Source organism: Salmo trutta, chromosome 22 (assembly GCF_901001165.1).
Source record: "Salmo trutta chromosome 22, fSalTru1.1, whole genome shotgun sequence".
Lineage (NCBI taxonomy): Eukaryota > Metazoa > Chordata > Actinopteri > Salmoniformes > Salmonidae > Salmo > Salmo trutta.
This window is the reverse complement of record NC_042978.1, coordinates 45,366,611-45,388,575: the sequence shown is the minus strand read 5'-3', so window position 1 is coordinate 45,388,575 and position 21,965 is coordinate 45,366,611. Positions and strand designations below refer to the sequence as shown.

At 45.3% G+C, this 21,965-nt stretch overlaps 1 protein-coding gene across 6 annotated transcripts in view; it reads right to left on the bottom strand.

Annotated features, from left to right (window-relative positions):
* LOC115158802 (disks large homolog 1-like) overlaps positions 1-21,965 on the bottom strand; it is a 197,018-nt gene that overhangs the window by 93,831 nt on the left and 81,222 nt on the right. For all 6 annotated transcript variants that reach the window (XM_029708136.1, XM_029708134.1, XM_029708135.1 and 3 more), the window contains one exon: positions 6,077-6,385. In XM_029708136.1, the coding sequence (XP_029563996.1) occupies positions 6,077-6,385 (309 nt within the window). The remainder of the gene's footprint in view (positions 1-6,076; positions 6,386-21,965) is intronic.

The window sequence follows — 21,965 nt, the reverse complement described above, 5'->3', positions numbered from 1 at the left end:
CAGAGACTGATCTCCACACACACACACACACACACACACACACACACAGAGACTGATCTCCACACACACACACAGAGACTGATCTACACACACACACACACACACACACAGAGACTGATCTCCACACACACACACACACACACACACACACACACACACACAGAGACTGATCTCCACACACACACACAGAGACTGATCTACACACACACACACACACAGATCTCCACACACACACACACACACACACAGATCTCCACACACACACACACACACACAGACTGATCTCCACACACACACACAGAGACTGATCTACACACACACACACACACACACAGATCTCCACACACACAGACTGATCTCCACACACACACACACACACACTGATCTCCACACACACACTGATCTCCACACACACACTGATCTCCACACACACACTGATCTCCACACACACACTGATCTCCACACACACACACACACACACACACACACACACACACACACACACACACACACACACACACACACACACACACACACACACACACTGATCTCCACACACACACACACAGACTGATCTCCACACACACACACACAGACTGATCTCCACACACACACACAGACTGATCTCCACACAGACTGATCTCCACACACACACACACAGACTGATCTCCATGCAAAAATCCACACACTTGGATTTCTTCAAGATGAACAGAGATGATGCGATGGCTGAATGGAAGATGATTGTGAAAGCACGAAAAGGCAACTAAAGCAGCCCCCCCCCAGTATGAAAGTGAGTGCAAGTCATGGAGATGTAGAGAGCTTTGAAAACAACAGAAATGTGCGATTGTGCAGCCAGCCAGACGAATGTGTGAGCTGTACGTATATCCCAATGGAAATGCACTATGAGTATCCACACATCCTTTACAAATTTTACACAACCACTTCCTGCTAAAATGTTAGAGATACACTTTATATAAACACTTAAGGAACACTACACAGTGAGGGTGAGGTTTTATTTGTGAATGTAGAGAGGTGTGACGGTGTGGCGTGTGTCACAAAAGTGTGCTGCTGTGTGTACTTTATGCTTCTTGTGTGTGTGTGTGTGTGTGTGTGTGTGTGTGTGTGTGTGTGTGTGTGTGTGTGTGTGTCTGTGTGTGAGTTTGTGTGTGTGTGTGTACTTTATACTTTTGTGTTTGTGTGCCTGCGTGTTGTTCTGGCCAGTACATAAGGTCATGAGGGACAGTGCAGTTGGGTGCAGGCTGGCCCAGCCCCCACAGCCCTGAGGGACCGGAGTCCTGGAGAGAAACAAGATGGCTGCTCCATCTGTCAGGGCCTACAGAGCCAAGCAGCCCAATGGGATGCTACTGTGAGGCTACGCAAACACCCCGCACGGGGCACCACCAAAATAACCACACAGAGACACACAGACCACACACTGAATGAACAAACAAAACACTAGTCACAACGAATCTTTAAAAAGAGTCAAAGGCATCACTGAAAACTTTACTTGGGTTTAGTAAATTAGCTTTATGGCTTAGCTCTAGTAAAGAAGTTGCAATATGTCAATGTTCATTGTCTGAAGGCAGGGTGGAGCTATTACCACATTGTCTTTACATATCCAACCCTGTCTGAGCTAACACAGGTCCCAAGGTCCTAGAGGTGGTCGATATCTGATTGGGCCAAAAATTGTAGTTGCAGAGAAGTGCTGTCCTCCCAGCTGCAGTGACAAGAATAATCCACTAGGTGGTGGAAAAGATCCATTATGAACAATGAACATGACATCCCACTAGTTCCATTTAAACCAGTGTTGGCCTCGATGAAGCTTTCCCAGACAAGCTTTTGAGATCAGAGACAAAATCCCTACGTTGTTGCCTTCCTCGGGGCACACGGCCGCCACGGAAGCTCATTAAATGTGAGTGGGTCAGAGAAGCAATCTGAAGGCTACTGATCCCGTCTTTGAGCAGTCCCAGACTTCCCGATATTTTCTAACATGTTTGACTTTACGGGCACACAATCTGCAATCCTCTTGTAGTGTGAGATGGCCAACGACAAGTTCTGAGAACCGTGATTAACAATAGTCAATGAGAGCTCGCCCAGACAGAATGTGTAGAGAACACGGTAGCACCATATCTAGAGACAACACGGTAGCACCATACACAGACACAACACGGTAGCACCATATCTAGAGACAACACGGTAGCACCATATCTAGAGACAACACGGTAGCACCATACACAGACAACATGGTAGTACCATACACAGACACAAGACGGTAGTACCATACACAGACACAACACGGTAGCACCATACACAGACACAACACGGTAGCACCATATCGAGAAACACGGTAGCACCATACACAGACACAACACGGTAGCACCATATCTAGAAACACGGTAGCACCATACACAGACAACACGGTGGCACCATATCTAGAAACACGGTAGCACCATACACAGACACCACGGTAGCACCATACACAGACACCACGGTAGCACCATACACAGACACAACACGGTAGCACCATACACAGACACAACACGGTAGCACCATATCGAGAAACACGGTAGCACCATACACAGACACAACACGGTAGCACCATATCTAGAAACACGGTAGCACCATACACAGACAACACGGTGGCACCATATCTAGAAACACAGTAGCAACATACACAGACAACAACACGGTAGCACCATACACAGACACAACACGGTAGCACCATATCTAGAGACAACACGGTAGCACCATACACAGACACAACACGGTAGCACCATACACAGACACAACACGGTAGCACCATATCTAGAGACAACACGGTAGCACCATATCTAGAGACAACACGGTAGCACCATATCTAGAAACACGGTAGCACCATACACAGACACCACGGTAGCACCATACACAGACACAACACGGTAGCACCATATCTAGAGACAACACGGTAGCACCATATCTAGAGACAACACGGTAGAACCATACACAGACAACACGGTAGCACCATATCTAGAAACAACACGGTAGCACCATACACAGACACAACATGGTAGCACCATACACAGACAACACCATACACAGACAACACGGTAGCACCATACACAGACAACACGGTAGAACCATATCTAGAGGAGTAATGCTCACTACTATTATGCGTTTGTAGTTGTCTAATTTCAGTTTATGTGACAAAACAAGCACTCAGAATGTTCAGAATGATTGTACCATCTAAACCGCCGTGAAATATATTTTCATTAACATTGTATTTTCAGCTGTTTGAAGCTGGTGTACGAAACCGAAAGTAAAAGACGCAACAACAAAAAACTTAAGAACGGAAAGCATAGAAATACTGCTTATCTTAACCGGTGTAAGGTCATAATCGAAGCAAGCATACGCCGATTAAAACACCTGATTTTCTGAGAAATCTTTAGAATTATTATGACATGTAGACAGCTTAAATCGGTTTTCCAGCGGAGTATCTGATCATGTGCCATTGCAATCCTTAGCTCTTTTGTGTGTGTGAAGTGAGTTTGGAAAAACGAGAAGTTTCAATCTTAGAAATAGTTTTCACAAGAAATAAAAATAATTTGTTCTTAACTGACTTGCCTAGTTAAATAAATGTTAAATTAAAAATACAAACTTTATATGTCCGAACTCAGAATAATGGTTGCTGTGGTAGATTCATTTTGATTAGCAATTTTCTGCATTTATCAAAGTCCCATCAGATATGTCGATGTAAACAGGATTATTTAGGTAAATCGTTATTCTTGCAAAGCATGTCAACGTTTAAATCCAACTATTACATTAATCAGATTATTCACACTAATCCTATTATTATGTACTGTAACCGGACAGCAGGTATGGAGAATCCTCACGACGCCCCTGTCTGCAACACATCGTTTAGTCTGCTCACCACAACGTTGGCAAGACAACAAATTACAGGAAAGACGTGGTTCAATGTGAGAGGCTCAGCGATGTTAGGACTGTGAATGTCTTGTAGTGTTCACCCAGCATGACTGTAGCCTGTCTGGCTTGAAGACTGATTGAGAAACATCTCAACTGTTGTTAATGTTACATGTTGAAATGTATGCATTCACTACTGTAAGTCGCTCTGGATAAGAGCGTCTGCTAAATGACTAAAATGTAAAATGTAAATGTATGATCACAGTGTACTGCAGCCTACTATGATGGTTTTAGTCCAACCATGTACTTTGCATACAAAAGAATCCCATGTGCAGTCACATGACCTAAATTATGGTATTCTCTGATGTAGAACATGGAGACAACATGGTAGCACCATATCTAGAGACAACATGGTAGCACCATATCTAGAAACAACACGGTAGCACCATACACAGAGACAACATGGTAGCACCATACACAGAGACAACATGGTAGCACCATATCTAGAAACAACACGGTAGCACCATATCTAGAGACAACACGGTAGCACCATACACAGAGACAACATGGTAGCACAATATCTAGAGACAACACGGTAGCACCATACACAGAGACAACACGGTAGCATCATACACAGAGACAACACGGTAGCACCATATCTAGAGACAACACGGTAGCACCATATCTAGAGACAACACGGTAGCACCATATCTAGAGACAACACGGTAGCACCATATCTAGAGACAACACGGTAGCACCATACACAGAGACAACATGGTAGCACCATACACAGAGACAACACGGTAGCACCATACACAGAGACAACACGGTAGCACCATATCTAGAGACAACATGGTAGCACAATACATAGAGACAAAATGGTAGCACCATACACAGAGACAACACGGTAGCACCATACACAGAGACAACACGGTAGCACCATATCTAGAGACAACACGGTAGCACCATATCTAGAGTCAACACGGTAGCACCATATCTAGAGACAACACGGTAGCACCATATCTAGAGACAACACGGTAGAACCATATCTAGAGTCAACACGGTAGCACCATATCTAGAGACAACACGGTAGCACCATACACAGAGACAACATGGTAGTACCATACACAGAGACAACATGGTAGCACCATACACAGAGACAACACGGTAGCACCATATCTAGAGACAACATGGTAGCACAATACATAGAGACAAAATGGTAGCACCATACAGTCTATGGTAAAGACACACGCTAGCCAACTGCTTGTGCGTATCTCTGATTCTTACCATGGCTGTCTAGTACCTGAAAACTATGCAAACATTGAGATGTTTTTTTTTTTAACAGTCCTGGAGGAATCTCTCGTTCTTCTAATGCTTTGTGTGTTGATGCAAGCACTGCAGGGGCTTCTATTATGGTATCGTGTACAAGCGTGTTAAAAGGTAGGTGTATAAATAGGAAAGTAGAAAGCAGATAAAGATATTTAAAAAATAAATGGAGGGAGGGAGGGAGGGTAATATATCAACCGTTCACTTTCATGTGCATGCAACCATGTACCGTATGTTTGTCTGTGTTAACACCATGTAATGTATGTTTGTCTGTGTTAACACTGTGTACCGTATGTTTGTCTGTGTTAACACCATGTACCGTATGTTTGTCTGTGTTAACACCATGTACCGTATGTTTGTCTGTGTTAACACCATGTACCGTATGTTTGTCTGTGTTAACACCGTGTACCGTATGTTTGTCTGTGTTAACACCATGTACCGTATGTTTGTCTGTGTTAACACCATGTACCGTATTTACACCATATACCGTATGTTTGTCTGTGTTAACACCGTGTACCGTATGTTTGTCTGTGTTAACACCGTGTACCGTATGTTTGTCTGTGTTAACACCATGTACTGTACGTTTGTCTGTGTTAACACCATGTACCGTATTAACACCATATACCGTATGTTTGTCTGTGTTAACACCATGTACTGTATGTTTGTCTGTGTTAACACCATGTAGCGTATGTTTGTCTGTGTTAACACCATGTACCGTATGTTTGTCTGTGTTAACACCATGTAATGTATGTTTGTCTGTGTTAACACCATGTACTGTATGTTTGTCTGTGTTAACACCATGTACTGTACGTTTGTCTGTGTTAACATCATGTACATATATTTTGTGTCCTACCTTCATAGGGGAGATGTGTGCATGGGAGACATATCCATGGACGTTCTCTATCTGAGACAGGTTTTTCTCTGCTACCTGGACCAGCTCTGGCCGTCCCTCCCCCCTGCCCTCTCTGTCTCCCCTGCCGTGGTGGTACCCGTCCAGGGTTCCTCCTCCATGGTGGCTGCGGAGGGTCCCGTGGTGGCTCCCTGGCAGCTCCCGCTCTCTGCCTCTCTCCTCCAGGCTAGGGTAGGGGTGCTGGGGACAGGCCTGAGACTGACCCTGGTCCTGCTGGGGGGTAGAACCATCCTCATCCTGAATCCTGTACTTCTGTAGAGGGAAGAGGGAGGGGGGAGAGAGAGTGAGGGAAGAGGGAGGGGGGAGAGAGAGTGAGGGAAGAGGGAGGGGGGGAGAGAGAGTGAGGGGAAGAGGGAGGGGGGGAGAGAGAGTGAGGGAAGAGGGAGGGGGGGAGAGAGAGTGAGGGAAGAGGGAGGGGGGGAGAGAGAGTGAGGGAAGAGGGAGGGGGGAGAGAGAGTGAGGGAAGAGGGAGGGGGGGAGAGAGAGTGAGGGAAGAGGGAGGGGGGGAGAGAGAGTGAGGGAAGAGGGTGGGGGGAGAGAGAGTGAGGGAAGAGGGAGGGGGAGAGAGAGTGAGGGAAGAGGGTGGGGGGGGAGAGAGAGTGAGGGAAGAGGGAGGGGGAGAGAGAGTGAGGGAAGAGAGAGTGAGGGAAGAGGGAGGGGGGGAGAGAGAGTGAGGGAAGAGGGAGGGGGGGAGAGAGAGTGAGGGAAGAGGGTGGGGGGGAGAGAGAGTGAGGGAAGAGGGAAGAGAGAGTGAGGGAAGAGGGAGGGGGGAGAGAGAGTGAGGGAAGAGAGAGTGAGGGAAGAGGGAGGGGGGGAGAGAGAGTGAGGGAAGAGGGAGGGGGGAGAGGAGAGGAGTGAGGGAAGAGGGAGGGGGGAGAGAGAGTGAGGGAAGAGGGAGGGGGGGAGAGAGAGTGAGGGAAGAGGGAGGGGGGAAGAGGGAGGGGGGAGAGAGAGTGAGGGAAGAGGGAGAGAGAGTGAGGGAAGAGGGAGAGGGGGAGAGAGAGTGAGGGAAGAGGGAGGGGGAGAGAGAGTGAGGGAAGAGAGAGTGAGGGAAGAGGGAAGGGGGAGAGAGAGTGAGGGAAGAGGGAGGGGGGAGAGAGAGTGAGGGAAGAGGGAGGGGGAGAGAGAGTGAGGGGGGGGAGGGGAGGGGGGAGAGAGAGAGTGAGGGAAGAGGGAGGGGGGGAGAGAGAGTGAGGGAAGAGGGAGGGGGGGAGAGAGAGTGAGGGAAGAGGGAGGGGGAGAGAGAGAGTGAGGGAAGAGGGAGGGGGGAGAGAGAGTGAGGGAAGAGGGAGGGGGGAGAGAGAGTGAGGGAAGAGGGAGGGGGGGAGAGATAGTGAGGGAAGAGGGAGGGGGGAGAGAGAGTGAAGGGGGGGGGGGGGGAGAGAGTGAGGGGGGGGGGAAGAGAGGTTCCTGTTAGTTCTGAGGTCACGGTGGAAGAGAGGACTAAGCATTTCTAAATGGGCTTAGTGTCACTCAGAGAGAACTGTCTGAAGACCAAACAGACTGTGTGCCATCACACTGTGTGTGTTTGCGTGTGCGTGTATGCTTGCGCGTGAATGTGTGTGTGTGTGTGTTTATGTGTTTGTGTGTGTGCTATAGTGCGAGCGTGCGTGTGTGTCTAGCTGTAGATCGGCCCAGGTGTAGGCCCGGCATGGAACTAATAGCTTTAGGAGTGTGTCCCATTGTTCCATGATGATATAGCCACCATAAATAACAATAACATAATGTTGCTGAGACATACATGATCACATCTCTCTTCCACTGTGACTCCTGCCTCTGACAACACAGACCCACCCTGCTACAGGGCTGGATGTCAGGACGTTGTCAATCTGGACCACTAGCTGGTCGTGGTACTAATTCAGACCAGATGATTGGACTCTCTGGGCAATCAGTGACATTAACCAATCAATGAACTACCAGGAGGAAACAAACAATATTGCAATTCTTGAGGCACTGGTTTGAAGTGCTCTACTTTGGAAGTGTACTGGACTAGACTGGTTTGAAGAGCCCTGGCTTGCTTTGGGAGTGGCCTGGACTGGTTTGAAGAGCCCTGGCTTGCTTTGGGAGTGGACTGGACTGGTTTGAAGAGCCCTGGCTTGCTTTGGGAGTGGACTGGACTGGTTTGAAGAGCCCTGGCTTGCTTTGGGAGTGGACTGGACTGGTTTGAAGAGCCCTGGCTTGCTTTGGGAGTGGACTGGTTTGAAGAGCCCTGGCTTGCTTTGGGACTGGACTGGTTTGAAGAGCCCTGGCTTGCATTGGGACTGGACTAGTTTGAAGAGCCCTGGCTTGCTTTGGGAGTGGCCTGGACTGATTTGCAGAGCCCTGGCTTGCTTTGGGAGTGGACTGGACTGGTTTGCAGAGCCCTGGCTTGATTTGGGAGTGGACTGGACTGGTTTGCAGAGCCCTGGCTTGATTTGGGAGTGGACTGGACTGGTTTGCAGAGCCCATGCTTGATTTGGGAGAGGCCTGGACTGGTTTGAAGAGCCCTGGCTTGATTTGGGAGTGGACTGGCCTGGTTTGAAGGGCCCTGGCTTGCTTTGGGAGTGGCCTGGACTGGTTTACAGAGCCCTGGCTTGATTTGGGAGTGGACTGGCCTGGTTTGCAGAGCCCTGGCTTGATTTGGGAGTGGCCTGGACTGGTTTTCAGAGCCCTGGCTTGATTTGGGAGTGGCCTGGACTGGTTTTCAGAGCCCTGGCTTGATTTGGGAGTGGCCTGGACTGGTTTTCAGAGCCCTGGCTTGATTTGGGAGTGGACTGGAAGAGCCACCATCACTTAAGGCATTTAGCTGAAAGAGAAAGAAGGAAGTATTCTAACTCCTGTCTAATGTATATGAGTCTGCAGGCAGGCGTAGCTGAATGAGGACACTGGCTGTCCCCAAGGAGAGAAGAAGAGAGAATATGAGCGCAAAGAGAGAGGGAGAAAGAAGAAGAGAGAAAAGGTGGAAATGGAGACAAAGAACACGAGTGGAGAGGGAGAATAGGGAAGAAGAGAGGAGAGGAGGACCTCCCTAAATAAACCTGATTCTCTCTCTCCCTCACTATCCCTCACTCTCCCTCACTCTCCCTCACTCTCCCGTCCTCTCCCTCACTCTCCCGTCCTCTCCCGTCCTCTCCCTCACTCTCCCGTCCTCTCCCTCACTCTCCCTCACTCTCCCTCACTCTCCCGTCCTCTCTTTCTCTCCCTGGGCCATCACACTGACACCAATTTGCAAAGCTGTCCAGTGAAACCAGGCTGGGGAGGGTACTGGTGTTGGCCTGCTCATCACACACTAACAGTTTTCAACATCACTGCTTTACATCCATCTTTTAACACCTTGGAGAAACATGTGAACAATGCTCCAGGAACAATAGAAGAATCAGCAACTCGTGACACACACAGTCTAATCCAGTCAGTTTACAGCTGCTGTGCCAACTCAGCTGCCAGCCTCAGGGAGTATATGCCATCCCATCCCTCATCACCGGACATACTGCGGTTTGTCCACTCTGTCTGACCTTTAACCTCCTGACCCCCTCAGAAGGCTGCTCTGGCTTCTGAGGGGGTCAGCAGAGGGCGATCAACACCATCTGTGCTAGACCGACCACAGTCATAGGCCTATACCTACTTTCTCATGACTGAATGAACTGATGAATGAATGAGTTGCAAACTGTGCTCACTTAAAAGTAGAACTGACAGCATTTTAGCAACATGAAATCTTATTAAAATCTGTTCATATACACCCCAGGAACAATTACACTTTAAAACATTTTCTGACAAGCGAGCACTTACAGTGAGGGAAAAAAGGAATTTGATCCCCTGCTGATTTTGTACGTTTGCCCACTGACAAAGAAATGATCAGTCTATAATTTTAATGGTAGGTTTATTTGAACAGTGAGAGACAGAATAACAAAAAATCCAGAAAAACACATGTCAAAAATGTTATAAATTGATTTGCATTTTAATGAGGGAAATAAGTATTTGACCCCTCTGCAAAACATGACTTAGCGGCAAAACCCTTGTTGACAATCACAGAGGTCAGATGTTTCTTGTGGTTGGCCACCAGGTTTGTTAGAAAATAAAGGAAAGCCGCACACTCTAAGAGCTCAGATGCAAAAATTTTAATAACCAACGTTTCGACAGCTAAGCTGTCTTCATCAGGGTATCATCACAAACACTGAGAGATGAGTCATTTATATAGTGTCAAGAGACACACAGGTGTTTGTAATCATGGCCAAGTATGGCCTAATATCATTGGTTAACTGAAATATTTAAAAAATGGTATACAAGGAACATACAAAAAGACAAACAAATGGATAACATATGATCATAGCATTTGTAGTCTAAAAAGTATCTAACAAACAATTACAATGGCAAAATCACAATAATCACAAGAATGGCTTCAGATCAAAGTCTATGTTGAGACCGAAGGGAGCAAGTGTCTTTAAATTAAAGATCCAGGCAGCCTCTCGTTTTAACAATAAATTATCAAGGTCACCCCCTCTCCTCGGGAGGGTGACATGTTCGATGCCAATATAACGCAGAGACGAAATCGAATGGCCTGCCTCCAAAAAGTGGGCCGCAACTGGGTAAGTCAGGTTTTTGCACCTAATGGTGCTACGGTGCTCTGAGATACGTACTTTTAATTCACGCTTTGTTTTACCCACATAATTTTTACCACAGGGACAAGTTATAAGGTAAATAACTGACTTAGTGGAACACGTAATAACACCTTTAATTGGGATAGATTTCCCTGTTTGGGGGTGTTTGAAGGATCTACATTTGTAAGTGCCATTGCATTGAGCACAGCCATTACACTTGTAATTTCCATCCAGTATGGGCGCAAATAGGCGTTGTTCAGGAATATCTTGGGCTGGTAAATCAGAGTGTACCAATTGGTCTCTGAGATTTCTGCCCCGCGAGAATACGACCAGGGGAAGATCAGAAAACACATTACCAAGACTATCATCGTATTTCAGAATGTGCCAATGTTTGTGAACGATTCCTTTAATTTGTTCAGAGCACTTTGAATAGCGGGTAGTAAGAACGCATGAATGCGTCTTTTTGCGAGACTGACCTTGAAAAAGGTCATGTCTCGTTTTGATTTTGTACGTTTGCCCACTGACAAAGAAATGATCAGTCTATAATTTTAATGGTAGGTTTATTTGAACAGTGAGAGACAGAATAACAAAAAATCCAGAAAAACACATGTCAAAAATGTTATAAATTGATTTGCATTTTAATGAGGGAAATAAGTATTTGACCCCTCTGCAAAACATGACTTAGCGGCAAAACCCTTGTTGACAATCACAGAGGTCAGATGTTTCTTGTGGTTGGCCACCAGGTTTGCACACATCTCAGGAGGGATTTTGTCCCACTCCTCTTTGCAGAGCTTCTCCAAGTCATTAAGGTTTCGAGGCTGACGTTTGGCAACTCGAACCTTCAGCTCCCTCCACAGATTTTCTATGGGATTAAGGTCTGGAGACTGGCTAGGCCACTTGAAGATCTTAATGTGCTTCTTCTTGAGCCACTCTTTTGTTGCCTTGGCCGTGTGTTTTGGGTCATTTTCATGCAGGAATACCCATCCACGACCCATTTTCAATGCCCTGGCTAAGGGAAGGAGGTTCTCACCCAAGATTTGACGGTACATGGCCCCGTCCATCGTTCCTTTGATGCGGTGAAGTTGTCCTGTCCCCTTAGCAGAAAAACACCCCCAAAGCATAATGTTTCCACCTCCATGTTTGATGGTGGGGATGGTGTCCTTGGGGTCATAGGCAGCATTCCTCCTCCTCCTCCAAACTCGGCGAGTTGAGTTGATGCCAAAGAGCTCCATTTTGGTCTCATCTGACCAGAACACTTTCACCCAGTTGTCCTATGAATCATTCATTTGCAAACTTCAGACGGGCATGTATATGTGCTTTCTTGAGCAGGGGGACCTTGAGGGCGCTGCAGGATTTCAGTCCTTCAACGGCGTAGTGTGTTACCAATTGTTTTCTTGGTGACTATGGTCCCAGCTGCCTTGAGATCATTGACAAGATCCTCCCGTGTGGTTCTGATTCCTCACCGTTCTCATGATCGATTGCAACTCCACAAGGTGAGATCTTGCATGGAGCCCCAGGCCGAGGGAGATTGACAGTTCTTTTGTGTTTCTTCCATTTGCGAATAATCGCACCAACTGTTGTCACCTTCTCACCAAGCTGCTTGGCGATGGTCTTGTAGCCCATTCCAGCCTTGTGTAGGTCTACAATCTTGTCCCTGACATCCTTGGAGAGCTCTTTGGTCTTGGCCATGGTGGAGAGTTTGGAATCTGATTGATTGATTGCTTCTGTGGACAGGTGTCTTTTATACAGGTAACAAGCTGAGATTAGGAGCACTCCCTTTAAGAGTGGGCTCCTAATCTCAGCTCGTTACCTGTATAAAAGACACCTGGGAGCCAGAAATCTTTCTGATTGAGAGGGGGTCAAATACTTATTTCCTTCAAATGCAAATCATTTTATAACATTTTTGACATGCATTTTTCTGGATTTCTTTGTTGTTATTCTGTCTCTCACTGTTCAAATAAACCTTCCATTAAAATTATAGACTGATCCTTTCTTTGTCAGTGGGCAAACGGACAAAATCATCAGGGGATCAAATACCTTTTTTCCCCCCTCACTGTAGATATGGTCATTTTCACGTGTTCATAAATTCTTAGAGTGTTTTGGAATTACATATAGTCAGGCATTGTGATAATTCTATAGAAATATAGAGTGGGAAAGCGGCCGTGCGTTTGGACAAGTTTTTATTTACACTGCAGTAAATAAAACCTAATAAAAACATTTATCTCGTCCAGGACCGGAGTCTACACAGACTGGTGTGCCATAGACAAATCAGAGCTACAGTAGGCCTTAATGCAAACAAGCCATCTGCCACACAGGCCTGCCATCATTCACTTTGAACTGGACTGTGTGTTTACAGGCAGTAGGACCTGTCATCATTCACATTGAACTGGACTGTGTGTTTACAGGCAGTTGTAAAAGTGTGACTTTGGATAATTAGAATGCATTCGCAACAAAATACACCTGAATGGATTTCAAAATCTAACGAAGGAAAATTAGATAAACCCTCTCAAACTTTTGCAGATAGTTGGATGTCAAAATTGCACTGACAAACGATGGGGTATTGTAGCCTACTGGTCCTTCTGCAGCTTGCCTGCCAATGCATGCTTGTCCCAACCAAGCACCGAAGCTAACTGGCTAAAGGTGACTAGCTTGCTAGCTAGCTACTTCCAGACACAAATGAGATAACTGACCATTTTACTCGCCCTAGCAGAGCTGGTTAGGCTGTTTTCATGTTATCTAGAGAGTTCATGAGTAACTATGAACTTTTTTTTGCCTACATTTACTGACACCGGTCATATTCAGCGGGTAAATTCATCAGTTACACACAGACGAGAGTGCTCTGAAATCGGAGTAGCTAGCTAGATATCCAGTTTGCTAGCATATCTCTTGCATTTGCAAATTCACTGGCTAACAGTAGATCAAGTTCTTGCTAGATAACCAAATGACACCTGCATCTGAAGCTGTGTATAGCCACCGAAAAACAATATGAGGGGAAAGTCAGTCACTCACCCACTCCACCAATGACATGACATCCTCCTAGCAGCTAGCTAGCTAACGTTACGCCCTGTGTTGTTAGCTTGCGACATAAATATACTGAACAAAAATATGAAACGCAACATGCAACAATTTCAACCATTTTACTGAGTTACAGTTCATATAAGGAAATCAGGCAATTGAAATAAATGCATTATTTCACAACTAGGCAGGGGCACAGCCATGGGTGGGCCTGCAAGAGCATAGGACCACCCATTTGGGAGCCAGGCCCACTCACTGGGGAGCCAGGCCCAGCCAATCAGAATAAGTTTTTCCCCACAAAGGGCTTTATTACAGACAGAAATACTCCTCAGTTTCATCAGCTGTCCGGGTGGCTGGTCTAAGATCCCACAGGGGAAGAAGCAGGATGTGGTCACCCTAAGCTGGTGTGGTTTACACGTGGGCTACAGTTGTGATGCTAGTTGGACGTACAGCCATATTCTCTAAAAAGACTTATGGTAGAAAAATGAACACTCTCTGGCAACAGCTCTGGTAGACATTCCTGAAGTCAGCATGCCAATTGCACTCTCCCTCAAAACTTGAGACTTCTATGGCATTGCGTTGTGTGAAAAAAACTGCACATTTTAGAGTGACCTTTTATTGTCCCCAGCACAAGGTGCACTTGTTTAATGATCCTGTTGTTTAAATCAGCTTCTTGATATGCCACACATGATAAAACACAGGTTTTTAGAAATGCTTGCAAATAAAAAAAACTAAACGATATCACAATTACAGAATTATTCAGACCCTTCACTCAGTACTTTGTTGAAGCACCTTTGGCAGCGATTACAGCATTGAGTCTTCTTGGGTATGATGCTACAAGCTTGCCACACCTGTATTTGGAGAGTTTCTCCCATTCTTCTCTGCAGATCCTCTCAAACTTTCAGGTTGGATGGGGAGCATTGCAGCACTTTGCTCTCTGTACTTTGCTCCGTTCATCTTTTCCTCAATGCTGACTTGTCTCGCAGCCCTTGCTGCTGAAAAACATCCCCACAGCACAGCATAGGGATGGTGCCAGGTTTCCTCCAGACGTGACACTTGGCATTCAGGCCAAAGAGTTCAATCTTGGTTTCATCAGACCAGAGAATCTTGTTTCTCATGGTCTGAGAGTCTCTAGGTGCCTTTTGGCAAACTCCAAGTGAGCTGTCATGTGCCTTTTACTGAGGAGTGGCTTCCGTCTGGCCACTCTACCATAAAGGCCTGATTTGTGGAGTGCTGCAGTGATGGTTGTCCTTCTGAAAGGTTCTCCCATCTCCACAGAGGAACTCTGGAGCGCTGTCAGAGCGACCATCGGGCTTCTTGGTCACCTCCCTGACCAAGGCCCTTCTCCCCCGATTGCTCAGTTTGGCCGGGCTGCCAGCTCTAGGAAGAGTCTTGGTGGTTCCAAACTTCTTCCACTTAAGAATGATGGAGGCCACTGTGTTCTTGGGGACCTTCAATCATGCAGACATTTTTTTGTCACCCTTCCCCCAGATCTGTACCTCGACACAATCCTGTCTCGGCGCTCTACGGACAATTCCTTCGACCTCATGGCTTGGTTTTTACTCTGACATGCACTGTCAACTGTGGGGCCTTATATAGACGGGTGTGTGCCTTTCCAAATCATGTCCAATCAATTGAATTTACCACAGGTGGGCTCTAATCAAGTTGTAGAAACATCAAGGATGATCAATGGAAACAGGATGCACCTGATCTCAATGTCGAGTCTCATAGCAAAGGGTATTATGTAAATACGCGATTTCAGTTTTTAATACATTTGCAAAAAAATCGAAAAAACTGTTTTTGCTTTGTCATTATGGGGTATTGTGTGCAGATTGATGAGGGGAAAAACGATTTAATAATCCATTTTAGAATAAGGCTGTAATGTAACAAAATGTGGAAAAAGTCAAGGGGTCTGAATACTTTCCGAATGCCCTGTAGGTCTTTAACTGAGAGATACTATATATATATTAATGTATGTTATGAATGTACCGTACGTCTTTGAGAGATTTGATTGACAGAATTTTGAATTTCTGGTCCTTGATGATTTTTACCTGAACAGGGAGTCCCTCATCACCACCACCAGTATGCTAGAGATGGCTACATACATACCTACATACCGTACAGGTCCCCGAGCATGAGTGTGCTTTGGCAGTGTGGGACGACCAGCCATGTGGCATCCTGTCAAACAGCTAACCAACAACCCACTCAGTTTCTCTCTGGTTTTAGCTTCAGTAAACATTGACACCGACTAACTAAGCCGTGAGCGGGCTACAAACAGACATACCATTTCTATTCTGTCCTTTGTGAGTCTGACTGGGTTTGTATTGGCCGTGACCGGCTTATGCCAGGCAGTGTGACTGTGTGTGAGGCTATGGAAAGAAATTAGACAGGGTTAGTGAGTGAGAGAGAGAGAGAGCTAAGGGGGGCATCCCATATCCAGGATGGTACAGAATCTATCTTTTCTCCTTCAATGTCCAGTCACAGCCCAAACCGTCCATCCCAGTCCTGGCCCACTGAATCACAACCTCACACATCATGTCTGCATGACACTGATTTACATAATAGCCTGAGCCTCCCAGTCAAACATGGGTGTATGACTTGTGTACAACCATGGCCAGTATACAACGCCAGGCCTCGACCTACAGTACAGTACAAGCGAGTGACAGAAAACCGGAGAGAGGAGTGAGATGAAAGGTATGAGGGGAGAGGAGGAAAAGTGAAGATGGATAGAGAAAGAGAAGAGGGGAAGATGAGAGGATTAGCAGCATCTGGTGTGGGGCTAATTACGGAAGCCCAGAGGCCAAAAGAGCAGTGCTCCCAGTCAGCCAATCAGTCAGTCAGTCAGTCAGTCAGTCAGTCAGTCCCTCCAAATGTGACAGCTCAGCTGCATTGAACCACAGCTGTTTGATGTGGGTTAAAGACTGCCTGGGCCGTCAGAGTACTCAATATACAGGTAACTGCCAAAATAAAGGAAACACTTGCATAAATGAGGGACACAAAGTGCATTGCAAGCAGGTTCTTTCACACAGGTTTGGTTCTTGAGTTAATTAAGCAATTAACAACACATTATGCTTAGGTCCATTTATAGCTGTAGGATCTTAATTTGATCACCCAGTTGCAGAACTGTCCTGCAATGCAGTAAATGTAAAACGTGTAGGGTAGGTTGCACCAACATGGTTTAAATTAATCAAGGAATAGAGCTAATCTAGGTTTTGTAAATCTAGGTTTAGAATTAAATCAGAGATGTGTTGCACCACTTCACTTCAAATCTGGATCAGTGAATCCAAGATTAACGGTTTTAAACTATGATTAGTGACACGTTACACCAATATTGAGGTATTTCGTGAGTTGAAACAAAGTAGCTAGCCTACCTGACAAATGAGCCAACATAGTTGCTGTTCCTTGATAAAATAATAACAATGTAGCACTGCTGCAACTCCCTCGTGAAAGGTTCACATGGGTTGGCTAATTTGAAATAAAATCTGTTATTTGCCAGTACTAGACAGACAACTCGTTTGTTAGCTAACGTTAGCTACTGTAGCTGGCTAGCTAGTTTATAAACCAAGCTAGCTAGCATAAGATCAATTGTTATTGTCATTACTTAACATTATTTAGCCATTTATTATTTTGTTCATTAGCCACCTGATCATGGCACGTCAAAGTTCAAATTTCTCCGCTTATCAAAAAAACCTGGTCAGAAGCTGATGGAGGAGTTTAGCAACGTACTGGAGGATAAAAAGAGACAACAGAACTGTCAAAAAGACAGACAGGCACCTGGGACACTTTATAACAAAGATTTAATGGATCGACAGGGATTAAAAGAGAAGAGAGACACAAATCAGATGAAGGCGTGCTGGAAAAACTTCAAAGTGAAAAAATGGTTGCGGCAGAGGAGAGGTGGGGGCTATTTCAGACCGGAAGGGGGGCCTCCTGCCAAGGGAATTGCTCCTCTCTCCCAGAAGATATGCGAGGTGATTCCCCAGTAGTTTGACCCTCTCCTTAACCACTATGATAACGACGGACAACTCGACCCACCAATATTCAGTAAGCATAAATAACTGGTAAACATCAATGACTATAACGCACGTTAAAACTAACATTACTGCTATTTCACTACAATGTTTCTGTTATCAGTCCCGTTTCAGCATGTTGCATAACATCATTCGTACCAAGGCTGAGCACTTCATAAACCCCAATTAAATAGCTGTTCCTTTCCTTTAGTTGAGCTTACACCCTGTTGCCGTGGAGAAACAGCATCGCCTGGATCTTGCACCAGCAGAAAAACACCAGAGAGGCCAAGCAAACGCCCCAGAACTGATATGAACCAGCTCATATTGATGTTTTGGAGGCTGGAAAGAGAGGAAAATCTACTGCAGATTGAGGTCTTGAATTTACAAAGAGAGCTACTGCAAATTCAGAAACAGAAACTCCTTCAGGGAAACAAATGCCCAAAATGAATGCTGATCTTTTTATTTATTAAAACAATTATTTATTAAAACAATGCTTTCTCTAGCAATTTGGTGTCCTCCAGTATTGTCCCCACTCTTGTGTTCTGGTGCTTTCAGTTCCACCCGGTATGGTACTGAGAAAAACAATGTCTTAATAATGTATGTTAATACAGAAAGCCTACTTAGGAATTGTGTCTATCAAAAATATAATATTGCTTTTTATATGTTACCAGTGTTACATTATTTACACCTCAGTCTGCAAAATGGTTCTCAATCAAGGTTCTCCTCACAGCATTCCCATTCGCAGCATGTTGCACCTGGCCATCTTCATCCTCCTCAGGTAGGTCTTCTCCTTGTCTCCTGCCAAGGTTATACAGAACTGCCACTGCAATAATGATGTCAGTGTACTGTCCATCTTCGTGCAGAGCCCCTCCTGTAGGCATGGAAATCTTGAGCTCTCTATGAGATCTCCTGTCAGGATATGAGAGGTGGTGTATTCTCTCTCTATGAGATCTCCTGTCAGGATATGAGAGGTGGTGTATTCTCTCTCTATGAGATCTCCTGTCAGGATATGAGAGGTGGTGTATTCTCTCTCTATGAGATCTCCTGTCAGGATATGAGAGGTGGTGTATTCTCTCTCTATGAGATCTCCTGTCAGGATATGAGAGGTGGTGTATTCTCTCTCTATGAGATCTCCTGTCAGGATATGAGAGGTGGTGTATTCTCTCTCTATGAGATCTCCTGTCAGGATATGAGAGGTGGTGTATTCTCTCTCTTCAGGTGTCTGGGGGTTTAAAAGCGGAGTCATAAGGTACCCACAACAGGCATATCCATTGTCACCTAGAAGGTGGCCTTCATATGCCCCTCTTTCCAGCATTGCACACAGATGACTATTGTCAAAAGATACTGCTGTCATGGGTGGATCCTGGCCATCTAGCTAGTATGTTGGTGCCTGCACATTGATGGACCAGTTACCTTTCCAATTACGGAATAGTTCTCCATTCAACGCCACCAGAGTTGGGAATAAGAATGTGTGTACAGTCTATCGCCCCTAGTACACCTGAAAATCTAGCTCTCCTGTAAAATCCAGTTGTAGGATTGAATGTACTGATTCTTCAGATCGACAAAAGCACTGGACACTGACTAGAATCCTGCAGAGGGTTGACTTGTGGAGTCCAAAAAGGTCCCCAACCCCCATCTGGAAACATCCAGTTACATAGAACCGTAGGACCACCGGGAGCTGAGGTAGTGGGGGTACAGCCTCGTTCCTATCACTCCCACGCTTAATGGTTGGTCCAACCTTTCTTTCCAGTTGCATTACAGAGTCCTTGGAGAAGCGGTATCTCTAAGAAAATCTCAATATTATCATAAAACTCAACAGGATTCAACCTGTTTCTAATATTGTTCTCTGAGGAACTCTATCGTTCTGGTCTCGCCACAGTAGATTTGCTGCCATTTAGTCAGTTAAACCACATCAAGTGGCAGTTTGGAGATGAATCTCCAATCTAAGCTTATATTAAAAAAATATATAATAATTGCAACAGGCTTCAAATTTATCTAGGTTAAAAGTAAAAACTAAATATAGATCAGATGAAGGATTAAATTAAAACTAAAGTTTAAAATTTGGTGATACAGGAAGAACAGATAAACCTTGATTTAACCCAGTTTAAGAGGTCATCCATGTTGGTGCATCCTAGCTGTAGTTTCAGACTTTATTTTCCCTTATGAAAAATGTATCATCAACTCCTTCAGAAATCTCCATTAATTATAATGTCCTGTTGCTGCAGGATTATTTTCCTGCTGTTGCAAACTGGCTCAAAGTAAGATCCAACATCTTTATCAAAATGGCAAGTTGCCCATAATTTTGGCTAAGAGAAGCTCTAAAAGAACAGAGGGTTTAATGTTATTTCTACTAATGTGTGAGTTTCTCAGTCACCAGATCTCAACCCAAATGAACACGTATGGGAGATTCTGGATACCCAATACACCATCCCAGCCTGACCTTTTACCCAATACACCATCTCAGCCTGACCTTTTACCCAATGCACCATCCCAGCCTGACCTTTTACCCAATACACCATCTCAGCCTGACCTTTTACCCAATACACCATCCCAGCCTGACCTTTAACCCAATACACCATCCCAGCCTGACCTTTAACCCAATACACCATCCCAGCCTGACCTTTAACCCAATACACCATCCCAGCCTGACCCTTTACCCAATACACCATCCCAGCCTGACCCTTAACCCAATACACCATCCCAGCCTGACCCTTAACCCAATACACCATCCCAGCCTGACCCTTAACCCAATACACCATCCCAGCCTGACCTCAACCCAATACACCATCCCAGCCTGACCTCAACCCAATACACCATCCCAGCCTGACCTTTTACCCAATACACCATCCCAGCCTGACCTTTTACCCAATACACCATCCCAGCCTGACCTTTTACCCAATACACCATCCCAGCCTGACCTTTTACCCAATACACCATCCCAGCCTGACCCTTAACCCAATACACCATCCCAGCCTGACCTTTAACCCAATACACCATCCCAGCCTGACCTTAACCCAATACACCATCCCAGCCTGACCTTAACCCAATACACCATCCCAGCCTGACCTTAACCCAATACACCATCCCAGCCTGACCTTTAACCCAATACACCATCCCAGCCTGACCTTAACCCAATACACCATCCCAGCCTGACCTTAACCCAATACACCATCCCAGCCTGACCTTAACCCAATACACCATCCCAGCCTGGCCTTTTACCCAATACACCATCCCAGCCTGACCTTTTACCCAATACACCATCCCAGCCTGACCTCAACCCAATACACCATCCCAGCCTGACCTCAACCCAATACACCATCCCAGCCTGACCTTTAACCCAATACACCATCCCAGCCTGACCTCAACCCAATACACCATCCCAGCCTGACCTTAACCCAATACACCATCCCAGCCTGACCTTCAACCCTATAAAATCACCAGTCCACCTTCCTACTAACACTTCTAACACACAAAAAAAAAAAAACGCTTACATGATCCTTTTTTGATCATATTCCCCCCGCTTGGATTTTTTCAAATTGTATTGTGTTTAAAAGTGGGATTAAAATGGATTTAACGGACATGTTTTTGTAAACTATTTACACAAAATACTCTAAAAGCAAAGTGGAATATGTGAGTCTTCTTGGGTAAGTATCTAATTGCTTTGGATAGTGCAATATTTGCCCATTATTTTTTTCAAATCTTTTCAAGCTCTGTCAATTCCTCTACGAGTGTCTGGTGTAAAGCAGACTGAAGCAGGTTTTACTCAAGGATTTTGCCTGTGCCCCTTTCTTTTTATCCTGAAAAACTCCCTAGTCTTTGCCGATGTCAAGCATACTCATTCCATGATGCAGCCACCACCATGCTTGAAAATAACGAGGCAATTACTCAGTGACTACCTCATGAAGCTAGTCGTTCTGCCCCTGAACAAGGCAGTTAACCCACTGTTCCTAGGCCGTCATTGAAAATAAGAATTTGTTCTTAACTGACTTGCCTAGTTAAATAAAGGTAAAACAATTAAAAACAATACAGCTGGTTGAGAGAATGCCAAGAGTGTGCAAAGCTGTCATCAAGGCAAAGGGTGGCTACTTTGAAGAATGTAAAATATAATATACATTTTGATTTGTTTAACACTTTTTTGGTTACTACATGATTCCATATGTGTTATTTCATAGTTTTGATGTCTTTGCTGTTATTCTACAATGTAGAAAATAGTCAAAATAAAGAAAAACCCTT